The following is a 22,581-nucleotide window of genomic DNA, read 5'->3' as shown; positions in this document are numbered from 1 at the left end:
TCTGACTCACTGGAGAGGTGTTATCTTAGTATTAGTTAGGTTGTGTTGGCTTCTGTAGCCTTTGTTGCTTTGTTGTGTAGTATGCCCCACCACAGGTTTAATTAATTTCTCTCTTACCCAGTGTTAACAAGGTTCAATGCCCTCTTCAGTATGAGCAAGGTTCAATGACCCTATCAGTGTTGGCAGGGTTAAACGCTTGTTTGTAAGGTTCAACGGCCTCGTCAATGTTTGTAAGGCTCAACGACCCCATCAATGTTTGTAAGGTTCAGCGACCCCATCAGTGTTTGTAAGGTTCAACGACCCCATCAATGTTTGTAAGGTTCAACGACCCCCGTCAATGTAAGGTTCAGCGACCCCATCAATGTAAGGTTCAGCGACCCCATCAATGTTTGTAAGGTTCAACGACCCCATCAGTGTTCGTAAGGTTCAGCGACCCCATCAATGTAAGGTTCAACGACCCCATCAATGTAAGGTTCAACGACCCCATTAATGTAAGGTTCAACGAACCCATTAATGTCAGGTTCAACGACTCCATTAATGTAAGGTTCAACGAACCCATCAATGTAAGGTTCAACGACCCCATTAATGTAAGGTTCAACGACCCCATCAATGTAAGGTTCAACGACCCCATTAATGTAAGGTTCAACGACCCCATTAATGTAAGGTTCAACGACCCCATCAATGTAAGGTTCAACGACCCCATCAATGTAAGGTTCAACGACCCCATCAATGTTTGTAAGGTTCAACGACCCCATCAATGTTTGTAAGGTTCAACGACCCCATCAATGTAAGGTTCAACGACCCCCCCCAATGTAAGGTTCAACGACCCATCAATGTTTGTAAGGTTCAACGACCCCATCAATGTTTGTAAGGTTCAACGACCCCATGAATGTTCGTAAGGTTCAACGACCCCATCAATGTTCGTAAGGTTCAACGACCCCATCAATGTTCGTAAGGTTCAGCGACCCCATCAATGTTTGTAAGGTTCAACGACCCCATGAATGGAAGGTTCAACGACCCCATCAATGTTCGTAAGGTTCAGCGACCCCATCAATGTTCGTAAGGTTCGACGACCCCATCAATGTTCGTAAGGTTCAACGACCCCATCAATGTTTGTAAGGTTCAGCGACCCCATCAATGTTCGTAAGGTTCAGCGACCCCATCAATGTTCGTAAGGTTCAGCGACCCCATCAATGTTCGTAAGGTTCAGCGACCCTATCAACGTAAGGTTCAAAGACCCCATCAATGTTTGTAAGGTTCAACGACCCCATCAATGTTTGTAAGGTTCAACGACCCCATCAATGTTCGTAAGGTTCAACGACCCCATCAATGTAAGGTTCAACGACCCCATCAATGTTTGTAAGGTTCAACGACCCCATAATGTTCGTAAGGTTCAACGACCCCATCAATGTTTGTAAGGTTCAACGACCCCATCAATGTTTGTAAGGTTCAACGACCCCATCAATGTTTGTAAGGTTCAGCGACCCCGTCAATGTTTGTAAGGTTCAACGACCCCATCAGTGTTCGTAAGGTTCAACGACCCCATCAATGTTTGTAAGGTTCAGCGACCCCATCAATGTTTGTAAGGTTCAACGACCCCATCAATGTTTGTAAGGTTCAACGACCCCATCAATGTTCGTAAGGTTCAACGACCCCATCAATGTTCGTAAGGTTCAACGACCCCATCAATGTTCGTAAGGTTCAGCGACCCCATCAATGTTCGTAAGCAAACCATACCCCCGGCCAGGATTGAACCCGTTGTCATAGAGTCTCAAAACTCCAGCCCGTCGCGTTAGCCACTAGACCAGCTAGCCACAATAAGATTCATCCAACTAGGTATATTTCTACACCATAGGAAGGTTAGCACAGGCACCTCTGTGACCACAAATGCAAGTTTTTACAGACGAATCTCCAGCTAGCGTGGCCGTGACGAACTCTAGCTTTGAGACTCTATGACCGCGGGTTCAATCCCGGCCGGGGGTATGGTTTGTTTGCAATCGTGTCATTACGATTTCTAGAGTCATGTTGACGGCAGTGAAGGGACTTGAGCTAGAGTTCGTCACGGCCACGCTAGCTGGAGATTCGTCTGTAAAAACTTGCATTTGTGGTCACAGAGGTGCCTGTGCTAACCTTCCTATGGTGTAGAAATATACCTAGTTGGATGAATCTTATTGTGGCTAGCTGGTCTAGTGGCTAACACGACGGGCTGGAGTTTTGAGACTCTATGACCGCGGGTTCAAATCCCGGCCGGGGGTATGGTTTGTTTGCAATCATGTCATTACGATTTCTAGAGTAATGTTCGTAAGGTTCAGCGACCCCATCAATGTTCGTAAGGTTCAGCGACCCCATCAATGTTCGTAAGGTTCAGCGACCCCATCAATGTTCGTAAGGTTCAGCGACCCCATCAATGTTCGTAAGGTTCAACGACCCCATCAATGTTCGTAAGGTTCAGCGACCCCATCAATGTTCGTAAGGTTCAACGACCCCATCAATGTTCGTAAGGTTCAACGACCCCATCAATGTTTGTAAGGTTCAACGACCCCATCAATGTTTGTAAGGTTCAACGACCCCATCAATGTTTGTAAGGTTCAGCGACCCCGTCAATGTTTGTAAGGTTCAACGACCCCATAATGTTCGTAAGGTTCAACGACCCCATCAGTGTTTGTAAGGTTCAACGACCCCATCAATGTTTGTAAGGTTCAACGACCCCATCAATGTTTGTAAGGTTCAACGACCCCATCAGTGTTTGTAAGGTTCAACGACCCCATCAATGTTTGTAAGGTTCAACGACCCCATCAATGTTTGTAAGATTCAACGACCCCATAATGTTCGTAAGGTTCAACGACCCCATCAATGTTTGTAAGGTTCAACGACCCCATCAATGTTTGTAAGGTTCAACGACCCCATCAATGTTTATAAGGTTCAACGACCCCATAATGTTCGTAAGGTTCAACGACCCCATCAATGTTTGTAAGGTTCAACGACCCCATCAATGTTTGTAAGGTTCAACGACCCCATCAATGTTTGTAAGGTTCAACGACCCCATCAATGTTCGTAAGGTTCAACGACCCCATCAATGTTCGTAAGGTTCAACGACCCCATCAGTGTTTGCAAGGTTCAACGACCCCATCAATGTTCGTAAGGTTCAACGACCCCATCAATGTTCGTAAGGTTCAACGACCTCAGTAGTGTAATGTTAAACCACCCCATCAATTTTTTGCATGGTTTCCCCCGTTAATCTAACCCAGCCTAATCAAAATTAACGTAATCTATCCTGACCATAACAGCCAACTCAGAAAAATTAGTTGAAACATTGGATAAAAATCAGAAATCTGAATTAGAAGAATGGTTGAGATTCGCACATTGAAGCGGAAATTGAACCATGGCAAGTGAGTCATCAGGCTCGCAGGCCGGTGCGTTAACCACTGGGCCAGCAGGGGACTTGAACTAGAGTTCACTACAGCCACGCTGGTGTGGTCATATTGGTGGCCCATGCTATTCTCCCTATGGTGTATAGCAATATACCCAGCTGGATGGCTCTCACCAAAGCCAGCTGGCCTAGTGGTTAACGCACTGGCCTGTGAATTTTTAAGACTCCGTGCCATGGGTTTAAACCCTACCCGTTCCCTAATGACAATAATAATCTTTATTTCTACCAGTACATGATACAACTTATACAGACCATAGCTGACATCAGTGACATACTATATTTCTCGCAACTTAGGTTAGTTTTATCCCCAGGATGCCATCCACACCAGTCCACCAAAACCCAGGTACCTACTTACTGCTAGATGAACAGGAACAGCAGGTGTAAGGTAAATAACACCCAGGTACCTGTTTTACTGCTAGGTGAACAGGAACAGCAAGTGTAAAATGACCGACTAATACCCAGGTACCTATTTATTACGATTTCCTGAGTAGTGGTTTTCTAGTTACTTACAATAGTTCATAGATGGAATTGACTACGATGGCAGTTACAGTAGAGATGGAAGCCACCACCAGGACTTTCAGTTTTCCACAATACCCTGGCTGCAACACTTCACAACTAACACACAAGTCACACAACTAACACACAAGCACAATACCCTGGCTGCAACACTTCACAACTAACACACAAGCACAATACTCTGGCTGCAACACTTCACAACTAACACACAAGCAACAATACCCTGGCTGCAACACTTCACAACTAACACACAAGCAACAATACCCTGGCTGCAACACTTCACAACTAACACACAAGCACAATACTCTGGCTGCAACACTTCACAACTAACACACAAGCAACAATACCCTGGCTGCAACACTTCAAAACTAACACACAAGCCACAATACTCTGGCTGCAACACTTCACAACTAACACACAAGCCACAATACCCTGGCTGCAACACTTCACAACTAACACACAAGCCACAATACCCTGGCTGCAACACTTCACAACCAACACACAAGCCACAATACCCTGGCTGCAACACTTCACAACTAGCACACAAGCAACAATACCCTGGCTGCAACACTTCACAACTAACACACAAGCCACAATACCCTGGCTGCAACACTTCACAACTAACACACAAGTCACAATACTCTGGCTGCAACACTTCACAACTAACACACAAGTCACAATACTCTGGCTGCAACACTTCACAACTAACACACAATTCACAATACTCTGGCTGCAACACTTCACAACTAACACACAAGCACAATACCCTGGCTGCAACACTTCACAACTAACACACAAGCCACAATACTCTGGCTGCAACACTTCACAACTAACACACAAGCCACAATACCCTGGCTGCAACATTTCACAACTAACACACAAGTCACAATACCCTGGCTGCAACACTTCACAACTAACACACAAGCCACAATATCCTGGCTTGGCTGCAACACTTCACAACTAACACACAAGCCACAATACTCTGGCTGCAACACTTCACAACTAACACACAAGCCACAATACCCTGGCTGCAACACTTCACAACTAACACACAAGCCACAATACTCTGGCTGCAACACTTCACAACTAACACACAAGTCACAATACCCTGGCTGCAACACTTCACAACTAACACACAAGCCACAATACCCTGGCTGCAACACTTCACAACTAACACACAAGCCACAATACTCTGGCTGCAACACTTCACAACTAACACACAAGTCACAATACCCTGGCTGCAACACTTCACAACTAACACACAAGTCACAATACCCTGGCTGCAACACTTCACAACTAACACACAAGTCACAATACCCTGGCTGCAACACTTCACAACTAACACACAAGCAACAATACCCTGGCTGCAACACTTCACAACTAACACACAAGCACAATACTCTGGCTGCAACACTTCACAACTAACACACAAGCAACAATACCCTGGCTGCAACACTTCACAACTAACACACAAGCACAATACTCTGGCTGCAACACTTCACAACTAACACACAAGCAACAATACCCTGGCTGCAACACTTCACAACTAACACACAAGCCACAATACTCTGGCTGCAACACTTCACAACTAACACACAAGCCACAATACCCTGGCTGCAACACTTCACAACTAACACACAAGCCACAATACCCTGGCTGCAACACTTCACAACCAACACACAAGCCACAATACCCTGGCTGCAACACTTCACAACTAACACACAAGCAACAATACCCTGGCTGCAACACTTCACAACTAACACACAAGCCACAATACCCTGGCTGCAACACTTCACAACTAACACACAAGTCACAATACTCTGGCTGCAACACTTCACAACTAACACACAAGTCACAATACCCTGGCTGCAACACTTCACAACTAACACACAAGCACAATACTCTGGCTGCAACACTTCTCAACCCGAAATACTCTGGCTGCAACACTTCACAACCCAAAATACTCTGGCTGCAACACTTCACAACTAACACACAAGCCACAATACCCTGGCTGCAACACTTCACAACTAACACACAAGCCACAATACTCTGGCTGCAACACTTCACAACTAACACACAAGTCACAATACCCTGGCTGCAACACTTCACAACTAACACACAAGCCACAATACCCTGGCTGCAACACTTCACAACTAACACACAAGCCACAATACTCTGGCTGCAACACTTCACAACTAACACACAAGTCACAATACCCTATCTGCAACACTTCACAACTAACACACAAGTCACAATACCCTGGCTGCAACACTTCACAACTAACACACAAGTCACAATACCCTGGCTGCAACACTTCACAACTAACACACAAGCAACAATACCCTGGCTGCAACACTTCACAACTAACACACAAGCACAATACTCTGGCTGCAACACTTCACAACTAACACACAAGCAACAATACCCTGGCTGCAACACTTCACAACTAACACACAAGCACAATACTCTGGCTGCAACACTTCACAACTAACACACAAGCAACAATACCCTGGCTGCAACACTTCACAACTAACACACAAGCCACAATACTCTGGCTGCAACACTTCACAACTAACACACAAGCCACAATACCCTGGCTGCAACACTTCACAACTAACACACAAGCCACAATACCCTGGCTGCAACACTTCACAACCAACACACAAGCCACAATACCCTGGCTGCAACACTTCACAACTAACACACAAGCCACAATACCCTGGCTGCAACACTTCACAACTAACACACAAGTCACAATACTCTGGCTGCAACACTTCACAACTAACACACAAGTCACAATACCCTGGCTGCAACACTTCACAACTAACACACAAGCACAATACTCTGGCTGCAACACTTCACAACTAGCCCACAAGCCACAATACTCTGGCTGCAACACTTCACAACCCAAAATACCCTGGCTGCAACACTTCACAACCAACACACAAGCCACAATACTCTGGCTGCAACACTTCACAACTAACACACAAGCCACAATACCCTGGCTGCAACACTTCACAACTAACACACAAGCCACAATACTCTGGCTGCAACACTTCACAACTAACACACAAGTCACAATACCCTGGCTGCAACACTTCACAACACACAAGCCACAATACCCTGGCTGCAACACTTCACCAGGAAAGGAAATCTACAACATTTCTATCCCCCTTGAACTATTTCGGTCCAGGAGTGACCTAAATGTCGTCTCGATCCACCATTTTCATCTCTCACAACATCAAAAAAACATCAACACAGGGAAGCTTAAGACTCCACTACTTCTCTACTTACGGAACGTCTAATGACATTCTTGTAGATGTTATTAGCGAACATTGACGAGCCTGAGAGGACTGAAGAATCCGCTGACGACATGACAGCAGCGCTGACAGCTCCAAGACCCAAGAATGTCACCCACTGAAAAAAAACTCCACTCTTATTAGAAGTAGTAGTAGTAGTAGTAGCAGTAGTAGTAGTAGCAGTGGTAGTCGTAGAATTAGCAGTAGTAGCAGCAGTAGTAGTAGTAGTGACAATAGTAATAGCAGTAGTAATAGTAGCAGTAGAAGAGTTAGTAGTAGTAGTAATAGCAGTAGTAACCACAGTAGTAATAGTAGCAGTATCTATTATAACCATCCCAAAAACTTAATATATGCTAAAAGGCTTCCAAACCTCTCCATGACCATACCAAAAAGTTTATTACGGAAATTTTCAAATCAGGCAGCGAGCTCCTGGCTTTCTGCCACACTAAAATTATTTTTTAAAAAATATACTGCCCACTAAATATTTTGGTGGTGGTGGCCACCACAGCAGTCGTGGTGTAATAAAAGTCGCGGACCTGAAGGTTACAAATTAGTTAATGGAAGTCTACGGGGAAATTATCTTGAACCTAGAAGACACAACTAAAATATTGAGTGTGTGACTGAAGGAAGAAAAGAATTCGTGTTAGAATTAGTGTAGGCTTGATCCTCCGTACACACACACACAAGAATGTAGATAAATGGTTCATGTAACCGACAAGTTGATATATTAGACATGTGCAACGCTTGGGTATCTTTATTGAGGAAACGTTTCGCCACAGACTGGCTTCATCAGTCCAGTGAAAAAAGAACTGTGAAGATAGAAGGAGTTTGAAGGAATCAGTCCCCCAGAATGGAGTCGATGTAATTTATATTTATTTATAAAACTGATTTTCTTCCATTACCCCGAAAAAAATTGTATAGAATATAATTGTCCCTCCTAGTGGTATTTTGGAAACGCCTGAATTAGGCTAGTAGTGGCTATTTCGAAAATGGTCAAGGTTAGAGTATGGCTGTAAAGTTGACAGATGTATAGAGGAAATACTCAATATACACGAGTAGGGGAATGTAATCCTTAATCCTAAAAAATCTCCCTGAGAGCTCTCACAGATTGGGAGGAAAGTAGAGAGAGAGGGAGAGAGAGAGAGAGGACAGTCACGGAGTACTCTGGAGAAAATAACAATCAGGTTAAGTGGCTGCTGGATCTTTTAAGAGCAGGTCGCTCACAGGTAATGTCATAATCCTAATTCAGGAGGTCTACCTGAATTAAATGACTAAGCCAGCCATTGTTATTGTTGTAACGTTGTTACCACACACTGCCTTCCCTGCCATCCACAGCACACTGCCTTCCCTGCCATCCACAACACACACTGCCTTCCCAGCCATCCACAACACACACTGCCTTCCCAGCCATCCATAACACACTGCCTTCCCTGCCATCCACAGCACACACTGAATTCCCTGCCATCCACAACACACTGCCTTCCCTGCCATCCACAACACACTGCCTTCCCTGCCATCCACAGCACACACTGCCTTCCCTGCCATCCACAACACACTGCCTTCCCTGCCATCCACAGCACACACTGCCTTCCCTGCCATCCACAACACACTGCCTTCCCTGCCATCCACAACACACTGCCTTCCCTGCCATCCACAGCACACACTGCCTTCCCTGCCATCCACAACACACACTGCCTTCCCTGCCATCCACAGCACACACTGCCTTCCCTGCCATCCACAACACACACTGCCTTCCCTGCCATCCACAACACACACTGCCTTCCCTGCCATCCACATTATTATTATTATAATCAAGGGGGAAGCGCTAAACCCGGAGGATTATACAGCGCCTGGGGGGGAGTGTGGAAGGCATTCAGGCTTAATTCAGGGAACTGGAGCACAGATCCAATTCCCTAAATCAAGAGCCCCTCACCAACATCAAGGAACCTTCCTTGAGGGGCCTGCCATCCACAGCACACACTGGCTTCCCTGCCATCCACAGCACACACTGCCTTCCCTGCCATCCACAGCACACACTGCCTTCCCTGCCATCCACAGCACACACTGCCTTCCCTGCCATCCACAACACACACTGCCTTCCCTGCCATCCACAGCACACACTGCCTTCCCTGCCATCCACAACACACACTGCCTTCCCTGCCATCCACAACACACACTGCCTTCCCTGCCATCCACAGCACACACTGCCTTCCCTGCCATCCACAGCACACACTGCCTTCCCTGCCATCTACAACACACACTGCCTTCCCTGCCATTGACAACACACACTGCCTTCCCTGCCATCCACAGCACACATTGCCTTCCCCGCCATCCACAACACACACTGGCTTCCCTGCCATCCACAGCACACACTGCCTTCCCCGCCATCCACAGCACACACTGCCTTCCCTGCCATCCACAACACACACTGGCTTCCCTGCCATCCACAGCACACACTGCCTTCCCTGCCATCCACAGCACACACTGCCTTCCCAGCCATCCACAACACACACTGCCTTCCCAGCCATCCACAACACACACTGCCTTCCCAGCCATCCACAACACACTGCCTTCCCTGCCATCCACAGCACACACTGCCTTCCCAGCCATCCACAACACACACTGCCTTCCCTGCCATCCACAACACACACTGCCTTCCCTGCCATCCACAGCACACACTGCCTTCCCAGCCATCCACAACACACACTGCCTTCCCTGCCATCCACAACACACACTGGCTTCCCTGCCATCCACAACACACACTGCCTTCCCTGCCATCCACAGCACACACTGCCTTCCCTGCCATTGACAACACACACTGCCTTCCCTGCCATCCACAGCACACACTGCCTTCCCTGCCATCCACAACACACTGCCTTCCCTGCCATCCACAGCACACACTGCCTTCCCTGCCATTGACAACACACACTGCCTTCCCTGCCATCCACAACACACTGCCTTCCCTGCCATCCACAGCACACACTGCCTTCCCAGCCATCCACAACACACACTGCCTTCCCTGCCATCCACAACACACACTGCCTTCCCTGCCATCCACAACACACACTGCCTTCCCTGCCATCCACAACACACACTGCCTTCCCTGCCATCCACAACACACACTGCCTTCCCTGCCATCCACAGCACACACTGCCTTCCCTGCCATCCACAACACACTGCCTTCCCTGCCATCCACAGCACACACTGCCTTCCCTGCCATTGACAACACACACTGCCTTCCCTGCCATCCACAACACACTGCCTTCCCTGCCATCCACAACACACTGCCTTCCCTGCCATCCACAGCACACACTGCCTTCCCAGCCATCCACAACACACACTGCCTTCCCTGCCATCCACAACACACACTGCCTTCCCTGCCATCCACAACACACACTGCCTTCCCTGCCATCCACAACACACACTGCCTTCCCTGCCATCCACAACACACACTGCCTTCCCTGCCATCCACAGCACACACTGCCTTCCCTGCCATTGACAACACACACTGCCTTCCCTGCCATCCACAGCACACACTGCCTTCCCTGCCATCCACAACACACTGCCTTCCCTGCCATCCACAGCACACACTGCCTTCCCTGCCATCCACAACACACTGCCTTCCCTGCCATCCACAGCACACACTGCCTTCCCAGCCATCCACAACACACACTGCCTTCCCTGCCATCCACAGCACACACTGCCTTCCCTGCCATCCACAGCACACACTGCCTTCCCTGCCATCCACAACACACTGCCTTCCCTGCCATCCACAGCACACACTGCCTTCCCAGCCATCCACAACACACACTGCCTTCCCTGCCATCCACAGCACACACTGCCTTCCCAGCCATCCACAACACACACTGCCTTCCCTGCCATTACAACCCAGGAGTCCAAATGGCCTGTTATCCTGGGTGTAAAGGGAGCAAAATAAACACAGCAGAAAAGTTTTGACTTATATTATCCTTCACCAATTTAGAACAGCAATATGTACACTATGTACAGTGATAAGTATCAGTGCACTCCACGGTAAGCAAGGTAGAATAGAAGCCACAAGAGCAGACCGTGCTTCAACCAGCTCTAGAATGGGAATGACAAGGGCAGACAGGAGAGTGGTACCCACATAACCTCTGCGATTGCCAAAACCATCTTCTTATTGGCTGGAACCTGGTCACTAGTTGAACGACGGGGCCCCATCGTCAACTCTTAGTTACCTGGTTCGCTGATTGTGGGAGATAGCCTGTAAATGAGGGTGTGTACATGCGCCGAATAAAGGTTACGTACTCTTTGTATGCCACACCTGCCATCCACAACACACACTGCCTTCCCTGCCATCCACAACACACTCTGCCTTCCCTGCCATCCACAACACACTCTGCCTTCCCTGCCATCCACAGCGCACACTGCCTTCCCCGCCATCTACAACACACACTGCCTTCCCTGCCATCCACAACACACACTGCCTTCCCTGCCATCCACAACACACACTGCCTTCCCTGCCATCCACAACAACACACACTGCCTTCCCCGCCATCCACAACACACACTGCCTTCCCCGCCATCCACAACACACACTGCCTTCCCTGTCATCCACAACACACTCTGCCTTCCCTGCCATCCACAGCGCACACTGCCTTCCCCGCCATCCACACAAACTGCCTTCCCTGCCATCCACAACACACTCTGCCTTCCCTGCCATCCACAGCGCACACTGCCTTCCCCGCCATCCACAACACACACTGCCTTCCCTGCCATCCACAGCACACACTGCCTTCCCTGCCATCCACAGCACACACTGCCTTCCCCGCCATCCACAACACACACTGCCTTCCCTGCCATCCACAACACACTGCCTTCCCTGCCATCCATAGCACACACTGCTTTCCCCGCCATCCACAACACACACTGCCTTCCCCGCCATCCACAACACACTGCCTTCCCCGCCATCCACAACACACTCTGCCTTCCCCGCCATCCACAACACACACTGCCTTCCCTGCCATCCACAACACACTGCCTTCCCTGCCATCCACAGCACACACTGCCTTCCCTGCCATCCACAGCACACACTGCCTTCCCTGCCATCTACAACACACACTGCCTTCCCTGCCATTGACAACACACACTGCCTTCCCTGCCATCCACAGCACACATTGCCTTCCCCGCCATCCACAACACACTGCCTTCCCTGCCATCCACAACACACACTGCCTTCCCTGCCATCCACAACACACACTGCCTTCCCAGCCATCCACAACACACACTGCCTTCCCTGCCATCCACAACACACACTGCCTTCCCTGCCATCCACAACACACTGCCTTCCCTGCCATCCACAACACACACTGCCTTCCCTGCCATCCACAACACACACTGCCTTCCCAGCCATCCACAACACACACTGCCTTCCCAGCCATCCACAACACACACTGCCTTCCCTGCCATCCACAACACACACTGCCTTCCCAGCCATCCACAACACACACTGCTTTCCCTGCCATCCACAACACACACTGCCTTTCCTGCCATCCACAACACACACTGCCTTCCCTGCCATCCACAACACACACTGCCTTCCCTGCCATCCACAACACACACTGCCTTCCCTGCCATCCACAACACACACTGCCTTCCCTGCCATCCACAACACACACTGCCAACCAAGCAATTCCGAAAAGGGTTGAGGTTTAGGTGGCATCTGACATGTCACCTAAACCTTATTTTATGCCCACCTGTGTGAGGGGTACCTAATGAGTGTGAGGTACCTAATGAGTGTGAGGTATGAAATGAGTGTGTGAGTTACATAATGAGTGTGTGACGTACATAAGTATATTTTTTGAAAAATAAAGGTACGAGGAGCATAATTAGTGGTCAGGTACCACTGACCTGGGGAGTTAGGTGCTGCATAACCAGAGGAAGTATCATCTTGGTCTGGTCCGCAGGTACCTCCTTCCCGAACGAGGTGGCAGACCAATCTGTTGTAAAAAAATATATATATATGTCGTGCCGAATAGGTAGAACTTTTTTTTTTTATTCGCAGGTATCTCCCGGCCCGGGTCTTTTCCAAGTAGTGGTGACCCGGCCTTGGCTCCCTATCTGGGGAGTGTCTCGAGACCCAAGTCTCCCATGGGAGGAGGTACATGTACCCCCTCATCTTTGGGACCAAGTGTCCCCAGGCCTAGCCAGAACGTGCAATCTTGGCTTAAATAGCAACGTGAAAGTTTGTGTATGCAATAATTTCGCCAAAATCATTCTGAACCTAACGAAAAAAATATATTTCACTGTGTTTAGTATTAAATTATTGTAAACAAATCTAAAATATATTTAGTTGGGTTAGGCTAAAATAAATTGCGCTTGTTATAATAAGGTTAGGTAAGTTTTCTAAGTTCCTTTTGGTGCAAAATTATAAATTTTCACATCAACATTAATGAAAAAAATATATCTTTAAACGTATAAGAGAAAATTTTAGAAATGACTTAATTTTAAATGAGTTCTTGCAAATTGACCAGTTTTACATATTCGGCACGACATAATATATATATATATATAGATATATATATATATATATATATATATATATATATATATATATATATATATATATAATTATATAATTATATATATATATATCTATATATATATATATATATATATATATATATATATATATATATATATATATATATATATATGTGTGTGTGTGTGTGTGTGTGTCATTATATTTGGAAAATAAATGGAGTGACCCCCGTGGAAAGCTTACCTAAACGAACCCATAAGACGGCCACATAACACTAATTCTCTTCCAGTCTCTATATATTCCTGCTCCTCCTCTTCTCTATACCTGACCTCTAACTCTTCTTTCTGCTCTAACCTCTGTAGAGGTGCACCTTGAAGACGAAAAATAGCATTGAGAAATATTCTAATAGCGAGTCTGCCGTATGACGCGTACGTGACACGTATTGTTGTTTTTGACTCCTGAGTCTGGACCAACTCTACAGTAGTGATCACACGGTCAGCACAGTCACCAAGAGTCTGGACCAACTCTACAGTAGTGATCACACGGTCAACACAGTCACCAAGAGTCTGGACCAACTCTACAGTAGTGATCACACGGTCAGCACAGTCACCAAGAGTCTGGACCAACTCTACAGTAGTGATCACACGGTCAGCACAGTCACCAAGAGTCTGGACCAACTCTACAGTAGTGATCACACGGTCAACACAGTCACCAAGAGTCTGGACCAACTCTACAGTAGTGATCACACGGTCAGCACAGTCACCAAGAGTCTGGACCAACTCTACAGTAGTGATCACACGGTCAGCACAGTCACCAAGAGTCTGGACCAACTCTACAGTAGTGATCACACGGTCAACACAGTCACCAAGAGTCTGGACCAACTCTACAGTAGTGATCACACGGTCAGCACAGTCACCAAGAGTCTGGACCAACTCTACAGTAGTGATCACACGGTCAACACAGTCACCAAGAGTCTGGACCAACTCTACAGTAGTGATCACACGGTCAACACAGTCACCAAGAGTCTGGACCAACTCTACAGTAGTGATCACACGGTCAACACAGTCACCAAGAGTCTGGACCAACTCTACAGTAGTGATCACACGGTCAACACAGTCACCAAGAGTCTGGACCAACTCTACAGTCGTGATCACACGGTCAGCACAGTCACCAATATATCCACTTTAACTATATGGTTATAAATAGAACTATAATTTTTAAGGGAATGGACCGGTAAGCCAGCGGAAGGCCTCGGTCAGGTGACCAAAGGCTCCAGCTGCCGATCTTCATCTGAGACCCACGTCAGGAAACACTTGTCCTGTTTCTTGACGCAGGTCTTAGATGGGTCTAGTCTCGGCTCTCTCCCTCACTCTCTTACCCTTCCTATCTCCCACATATCTTCCACTATGGCAGTGGTTCCCAAACTGGGGGTAAATTACCCCCTGGGGGTAATTTAACCATTTTTGGGGGGTAATGGAGGGGTGACAGAAAAAAAGTTATGAATTATGAAAATCAAGAAAACAATGCGGTACCCGGTATGAGGATTATTGTTAACTTTGTCTTAGTATATAAAGTTGTAAAGTAAACCTATTATAAGTAAGTAATAAAGTTAAACCAAATAGCAATAAACATCAAAAACTAATATGCAGTATTAGAAAAGAAGAAATATATAGCTAAGTGTGTGGAAATCCAAAAGTATTTTGACAAGTATGCTTCAGGACAAAAGTCACTCAGTAGCCCAGATCGACCTGTCCAGTACGCGTCACTCACTTCCTGAGGCTGCCTCTATTTCACACTGTCAGTTTATCTGTGAGCATCAGCCGAGGTAGACATAAGCTGGTATGTATGTGTACTGCCCTGTGCAGTATATAGTTAGTATTTACCCACTGTTACTGTGAATTTGTAGCTATTATGTTCTTATGTTCTTATGTTCTTATATATAATGTATGTGTGGTTCTTACGTTTTCAATGGTTTTGCTAGGATTAGCAGAGTATGCGAGGCTGTATACGTTCACGTTTACCCATATATATCAATAATAACAACATTTTGTGAAAGGGGTAACATGCTTTACGTGGCATGTTAAATTGGGTAACAAGCTGAAAAAGTTTGGGAACCACTGCACTATGGGCTTACCTGGGAGTACCCTGCTACTGCTACTCTCACCCCCATGGTCTTACCTGGGAGTACCCTGCTACTGCTACTCTCACCCCCATGGTGTTACCTGGGAGTACCCTGCTACTGCTACTCTCACCCCCATGGTCTTACCTGGGAGTACCCTGCTACTGCTACTCTCACCCCCATGGTGTTACCTGGGAGTACCCTGCTACTGCTACTCTCACCCCCATGGTGTTACCTGGGAGTACCCTGCTACTGCTACTCTCACCCCCATGGTCTTACCTGGGAGTACCCTGCTACTGCTACTCTCGCCCCCATGGTCTTACCTGGGAGTACCCTGCTACTGCTACTCTCACCCCCATGGTCTTACCTGGGAGTACCCTGCTACTGCTACTCTCACCCCCATGGTCTTACCTGGGAGTACCCTGCTACTGCTACTCTCACCCCCATGGTCTTACCTGGGAGTACCCTGCTACTGCTACTCTCACCCCCATGGTCTTACTTGGGAGTACCCTGCTGCTTGTGGCCCCAGGAGTGTTGTTGGTGAGTTATGTTGGGGTTGAGAGCTAGCTCCTGGCCCCAGGAGTGTTATTACCGAGTTATGTTTGGGGTGTTGAGAGGTAGCTCCTGGCACCAGGAGTGTTATTACCGAGTTATGTTTGGGGTGTTGAGAGGTAGCTCCTGGCACCAGGAGTGTTATTACCGAGTTATGTTTGGGGGATTGAGAGCTAGCTCCTGGCCCCAGGAGTGTTATTACCGAGTTATGTTTGGGGTGTTGAGAGGTAGCTCCTGGCACCAGGAGTGTTATTACCGAGTTATGTTTGGGGTGTTGAGAGGTAGCTCCTGGCACCAGGAGTGTTATTACCGAGTTATGTTTGGGGGATTGAGAGCTAGCTCCTGGCCCCAGGAGTGTTATTACCGAGTTATGTTTGGGGTGTTGAGAGGTAGCTCCTGGCACCAGGAGTGTTATTACCGAGTTATGTTTGGGGTGTTGAGAGCTAGCTCCTGGCGCCAGGAGTGCTATTACCGAGTTATGTTTGGGAGTTGAGAGCTAGCTCCTGGCACGCACCAGGTGTGTGTGAGTGGCGAGTGTCATAACACAGGAAAGTGTCTACTGACCAGTGGCCTTAGCTATGGCACCAATGACGCAGGCTGGCACTGCCATGAAGAAACAGCCGAACGATCCGGCGAAGGAAAGTACCTGGGCTTGTTTACTGGTGCGAGCAGACAGTACACGCTGGAAGTACGCCTGTGGGAAGATAAATCTTTAGTGGGTTACAGTAGAGGCACACATCGGGGCCGGGAGCTACGAATCGACCCCTGCAACTACATATATGTGAGTACACAAAGACACACACACACCTGCCAAGGTATACCACCGAAGATAAGAAGGAGAGCGAAGTCAGTCCACTCTCCCCACACCCAGGGTGTGTCTGAGGGTATGGAACCCAGCCAGTCAGTGAACCCAGGGTGCAGCGAACCCACCGCTTCGTTGCGCATAGCGAATGGAACCGTAACCCACTGTAATAGAGAGAGAGAGAGAGAGCTCAGCCTGGAGAAACAGTATTAATTGTACATTGTAAGAAGCCTGGTCAAAGACCGGGCCACGGGTCCGTTGACCCCCGAAAGCCTCTCCAGGTATACTCTATTAATTTCTACGATATATTAGAGTAATGGTTCCATGTGGAGCTAGATTTGCACCATTTTTAACACACACAATGACTATAATTACGAGGAATTCATTTGTTTTTCGAGAACGTCAATTATTATTGTGTTTTATGTATAGCTATGGTGGTAGTGTTGGTGGTGGTAGTGGCAGCGTTGGTGGTAGTGGTAGTGTTAGTAGTAGTGGTACTGTTGGTATTGCTGGTGGTGGTGGTGGTGTTGCTGGTGGTGGTGGTGTTGCTGGTGGTGTTGGTGTTGCTGGTGATGGTAGTATTGCTGGTGGTAGTTTTGGTGTTGCTGGTAGTGTTGCTGGTGGTGGTGGTGTTGCTGGTGGTGTTGGTGTTGCTGGTGATGGTAGTATTGCTGGTGGTAGTTTTGGTGTTGCTGGTAGTGTTGGTGGTGGTGGTGGTGTTGCTGGTGGTGTTGGTGTTGCTGGTGATGGTAGTATTGCTGGTGGTAGTTTTGGTGTTGCTGGTAGTGTTGCTGGTGGTGGTGGTGTTGCTGGTGGTGTTGGTGTTGCTGGTGATGGTAGTATTGCTGGTGGTAGTTTTGGTGTTGCTGGTAGTGTTGCTGGTGGTGGTGGTGTTGCTGGTGGTGTTGGTGTTGCTGGTGATGGTAGTATTGCTGGTGGTAGTTTTGGTGTTGCTGGTAGTGTTGCTGGTGGTGGTGGTGTTGCTGGTTGTGTTGGTGTTGCTGGTGATGGTAGTATTGCTGGTGGTAGTTTTGGTGTTGCTGGTAGTGTTGGTGGTGGTGGTGGTGTTGCTGGTGGTGTTGGTGTTGCTGGTGATGGTAGTATTGCTGGTGGTAGTTTTGGTGTTGCTGGTAGTGTTGGTGGTGGTGGTGGTGTTGCTGGTGGTGGTGGTAGTGTTGGTGTTGCTGGTGATGGTAGTGTTGCTGGTGGTAGTTTTGGTGTTGCTGGTGATGGTAGTGTTGCTGGTGGTAGTTTTGGTGTTGCTGGTAGTGTTGCTGGTGGTGGTGGTAGTGTTGGTGTTGCTGGTGATGGTAGTGTTGCTGGTGGTAGTTTTGGTGTTGCTGGTAGTGTTGCTGGTGGTGGTGGTAGTGTTGGTGTTGCTGGTGATGGTAGTGTTGCTGGTGGTAGTTTTAGTGTTGCTGGTAGTGTTGCTGGTGGTGGTGGTAGTGTTGGTGTTGCTGGTGATGGTAGTGTTGCTGGTGGTAGTTTTGGTGTTGCTGGTAGTGTTGCTGGTGGTGGTGGTAGTGTTGGTGTTGCTGGTGATGGTAGTGTTGCTGGTGGTAGTTTTGGTGTTGCTGGTAGTGTTGCTGGTGGTGGTGGTAGTGTTGGTGTTGCTGGTGATGGTAGTGTTGCTGGTGGTAGTTTTGGTGTTGCTGGTAGTGTTGCTGGTGGTGGTGGTAGTGTTGGTGTTGCTGGTGATGGTAGTGTTGCTGGTGGTAGTTTTGGTGTTGCTGGTAGTGTTGCTGGTGGTGGTGGTAGTGTTGGTGTTGCTGGTGATGGTAGTGTTGCTGGTGGTAGTTTTGGTGTTGCTGGTAGTGTTGCTGGTGGTGGTGGTAGTGTTGGTGTTGCTGGTGATGGTAGTGTTGCTGGTGGTAGTTTTGGTGTTGCTGGTAGTGTTGCTGGTGGTGGTGGTAGTGTTGCTGGTGGTGTTGGTGTTGCTGGTGATGGTAGTATTGCTGGTGGTAGTTTTGGTGTTGCTGGTAGTGTTGCTGGTGGTGGTGGTAGTGTTGGTGTTGCTGGTGATGGTAGTGTTGCTGGTGGTAGTTTTGGTGTTGCTGGTAGTGTTGCTGGTGGTGGTGGTAGTGTTGGTGTTGCTGGTGATGGTAGTGTTGCTGGTGGTAGTTTTGGTGTTGCTGGTAGTGTTGCTGGTGGTGGTGGTAGTGTTGGTGTTGCTGGTGATGGTAGTGTTGCTGGTGGTAGTTTTGGTGTTGCTGGTAGTGTTGCTGGTGGTGGTGGTAGTGTTGCTGGTGGTGTTGGTGTTGCTGGTGATGGTAGTATTGCTGGTGGTAGTTTTGGTGTTGCTGGTAGTGTTGCTGGTGGTGGTGGTAGTGTTGGTGTTGCTGGTGATGGTAGTGTTGCTGGTGGTAGTTTTGGTGTTGCTGGTAGTGTTGCTGGTGGTGGTGGTAGTGTTGCTGGTGGTGTTGGTGTTCCTGGTGATGGTAGTATTGCTGGTGGTAGTTTTGGTGTTGCTGGTAGTGTTGCTGGTGGTGGTGGTAGTGTTGGTGTTGCTGGTGATGGTAGTGTTGCTGGTGGTAGTTTTGGTGTTGCTGGTAGTGTTGCTGGTGGTGGTGGTGTTGCTGGTGATGGTAGTGTTGCTGGTGGTAGTGTTGGTGTTGCTGGTAGTGTTGCTGGTGGTGGTGGTGTTGCTGGTGGTGGTGGTGTTGCTGGTGATGGTAGTGTTGCTGGTGGTAGTGTTGGTGTTGCTGGTAGTGTTGCTGGTGGTGGTGGTGTTGCTGGTGGTGTTGGTGTTGCTGGTGATGGTAGTATTGCTGGTGGTAGTGTTGGTGTTGCTGGTGATGGTAGTGTTGCTGGTGGTAGTGTTGGTGTTGCTGGTAGTGTTGCTGGTGGTGGTGGTGTTGCTGGTGGTGGTGGTGTTGCTGGTGATGGTAGTGTTGCTGGTGGTAGTGTTGGTGTTGCTGGTGATGGTAGTGTTGCTGGTGGTAGTGTTGGTGTTGCTGGTAGTGTTGCTGGTGGTGGTGGTGTTGCTGGTGGTGGTGGTGTTGCTGGTGATGGTAGTGTTGCTGGTGGTAGTGTTGGTGTTGCTGGTGATGGTAGTGTTGCTGGTGGTAGTGTTGGTGTTGCTGGTAGTGTTGCTGGTGGTGGTGGTGTTGCTGGTGGTGGTGGTGTTGCTGGTGATGGTAGTGTTGCTGGTGGTAGTGTTGGTGTTGCTGGTGATGGTAGTGTTGCTGGTGGTAGTGTTGGTGTTGCTGGTAGTGTTGCTGGTGGTGGTGGTGTTGCTGGTGGTGGTGGTGTTGCTGGTGATGGTAGTGTTGCTGGTGGTAGTGTTGGTGTTGCTGGTGATGGTAGTGTTGCTGGTGGTAGTGTTGGTGTTGCTGGTAGTGTTGCTGGTGGTAGTTTTGGTGTTGCTGGTGGTGGTGGTAGTGTTGGTGTTGCTGGTGATGGTAGTGTTGCTGGTGGTAGTTTTGGTGTTGCTGGTAGTGTTGCTGGTGGTGGTGGTAGTGTTGCTGGTGATGGTAGTGTTGCTGGTGGTAGTGTTGGTGTTGCTGGTAGTGTTGCTGGTGGTGGTGGTAGTGTTGGTGTTGCTGGTAGTGTTGGTGGTGGTGGTGGTAGTGTTGGTGTTGCTGGTAGTGTTGGTGGTGGTGGTGGTAGTGTTGGTGTTGCTGGTAGTGTTGGTGGTGGTGGTGGTAGTGTTGGTGTTGCTGGTAGTGTTGCTGGTGGTAGTGTTGGTGTTGCTGGTGGTAGTGTTGGTGTTGCTGGTAGTGTTGCTGGTGGTAGTGTTGGTGTTGCTGGTAGTGTTGCTGGTGGTGGTAGTGTTGGTGTTGCTGGTAGTGTTGCTGGTGGTAGTGTTGGTGTTGCTGGTAGTGTTGCTGGTGGTGGTAGTGTTGGTGTTGCTGGTAGTGTTGGTGGTGGTGGTGGTAGTGTTGGTGTTGCTGGTAGTGTTGCTGGTGGTAGTGTTGGTGTTGCTGGTAGTGTTGCTGGTGGTAGTGTTGGTGTTGCTGGTAGTGTTGCTGGTGGTAGTGTTTATGTTGCTGGTAGTGTTGCTGGTGGTGGTAGTGTTGGTGTTGCTGGTAGTGTTGCTGGTGGTAGTTTTGGTGTTGCTGGTAGTGTTGGTGGTGGTGGTGGTAGTGTTGGTGTTGCTGGTGATGGTAGTGTTGCTGGTGGTAGTTTTGGTGTTGCTGGTAGTGTTGGTGGTGATGGTAGTGTTGCTGGTGATGGTAGTGTTGCTGGTGGTAGTGTTGGTGGTGATGGTAGTGTTGCTGGTGATGGTAGTGTTGCTGGTGGTAGTGTTGGTGGTGATGGTAGTGTTGCTGGTGATGGTAGTGTTGCTGGTAGTGTTGCTGGTGATGGTAGTGTTGCTGGTGGTAGTGTTGGTGTTGCTGGTAGTGTTGCTGGTGGTGGTGGTGTTGCTGGTGATGGTAGTGTTGCTGGTAGTGTTGGTGGTGTTGCTGGTAGTGTTGCTGGTGGTGGTGGTGTTGGTTGTGATGGTAGTGTTGCTGGTAGTGTTGGTGGTGGTGGTGGTAGTGTTGGTGTTGCTGGTAGTGTTGCTGGTGGTAGTGTTGGTGTTGCTGGTAGTGTTGCTGGTGGTGGTGGTGTTGCTGGTGGTGTTGGTGTTGCTGGTGATGGTAGTGTTGCTGGTGGTGGTGGTGTTGCTGGTGGTAGTGTTGGTGTTGCTGGTAGTGTTGCTGGTGGTGGTGGTGTTGGTGGTGGTGGTGGTGTTGCTGGTGATGGTAGTGTTGGTGTTGCTGGTAGTGTTGCTGGTGGTGGTGGTGTTGCTGGTGGTGTTGCTGGTGGTGGTGGTAGTGTTGCTGGTGGTGGTGGTGTTGCTGGTAGTGTTGGTGGTGTTGCTGGTAGTGTTGCTGGTGGTGGTGGTGTTGGTGGTGGTGGTGGTGTTGCTGGTGATGGTAGTGTTGGTGTTGCTGGTAGTGTTGCTGGTGGTGGTGGTGTTGCTGGTGGTGTTGCTGGTGGTGGTGGTAGTGTTGCTGGTGGTGGTGGTGTTGCTGGTAGTGTTGGTGGTGTTGCTGGTAGTGTTGCTGGTGGTGGTGGTGTTGGTGGTGGTGGTGGTGTTGCTGGTGATGGTAGTGTTGGTGTTGCTGGTAGTGTTGCTGGTGGTGGTGGTGTTGCTGGTGGTGGTGGTAGTGTTGCTGGTGGTGGTGGTGTTGCTGGTAGTGTTGGTGGTGTTGCTGGTAGTGTTGCTGGTGGTGGTGGTGTTGGTGGTGGTGGTGGTGTTGCTGGTGATGGTAGTGTTGGTGTTGCTGGTAGTGTTGCTGGTGGTGGTGGTGTTGCTGGTGGTGTTGCTGGTGGTGGTGGTAGTGTTGCTGGTGGTGGTGGTGTTGCTGGTAGTGTTGGTGGTGTTGCTGGTAGTGTTGCTGGTGGTGGTGGTGT

At 48.6% G+C, this 22,581-nt stretch overlaps 1 protein-coding gene across 1 annotated transcript in view; it reads right to left on the bottom strand.

Annotated features, from left to right (window-relative positions):
* Positions 1-22,581, bottom strand: part of ChT (choline transporter) — an 85,013-nt gene that overhangs the window by 4,021 nt on the left and 58,411 nt on the right. Inside the window, exons 7-11 of the mRNA XM_070104318.1 lie at positions 17,244-17,402; positions 17,001-17,130; positions 13,135-13,223; positions 7,229-7,363; positions 3,941-4,029 (exon numbers count right to left, since the gene is read on the bottom strand). Coding sequence (XP_069960419.1) covers positions 3,941-4,029; positions 7,229-7,363; positions 13,135-13,223; positions 17,001-17,130; positions 17,244-17,402 — 602 coding nt within the window. The remainder of the gene's footprint in view (positions 1-3,940; positions 4,030-7,228; positions 7,364-13,134; positions 13,224-17,000; positions 17,131-17,243; positions 17,403-22,581) is intronic.

The sequence above is a fragment of the Cherax quadricarinatus genome, chromosome 91, assembly GCF_038502225.1.
Source record: "Cherax quadricarinatus isolate ZL_2023a chromosome 91, ASM3850222v1, whole genome shotgun sequence".
Taxonomy (NCBI): domain Eukaryota; kingdom Metazoa; phylum Arthropoda; class Malacostraca; order Decapoda; family Parastacidae; genus Cherax; species Cherax quadricarinatus.
The sequence above is the reverse complement of the archived record's forward strand: the minus strand, read 5'-3'. Positions and strand labels throughout refer to the sequence as shown.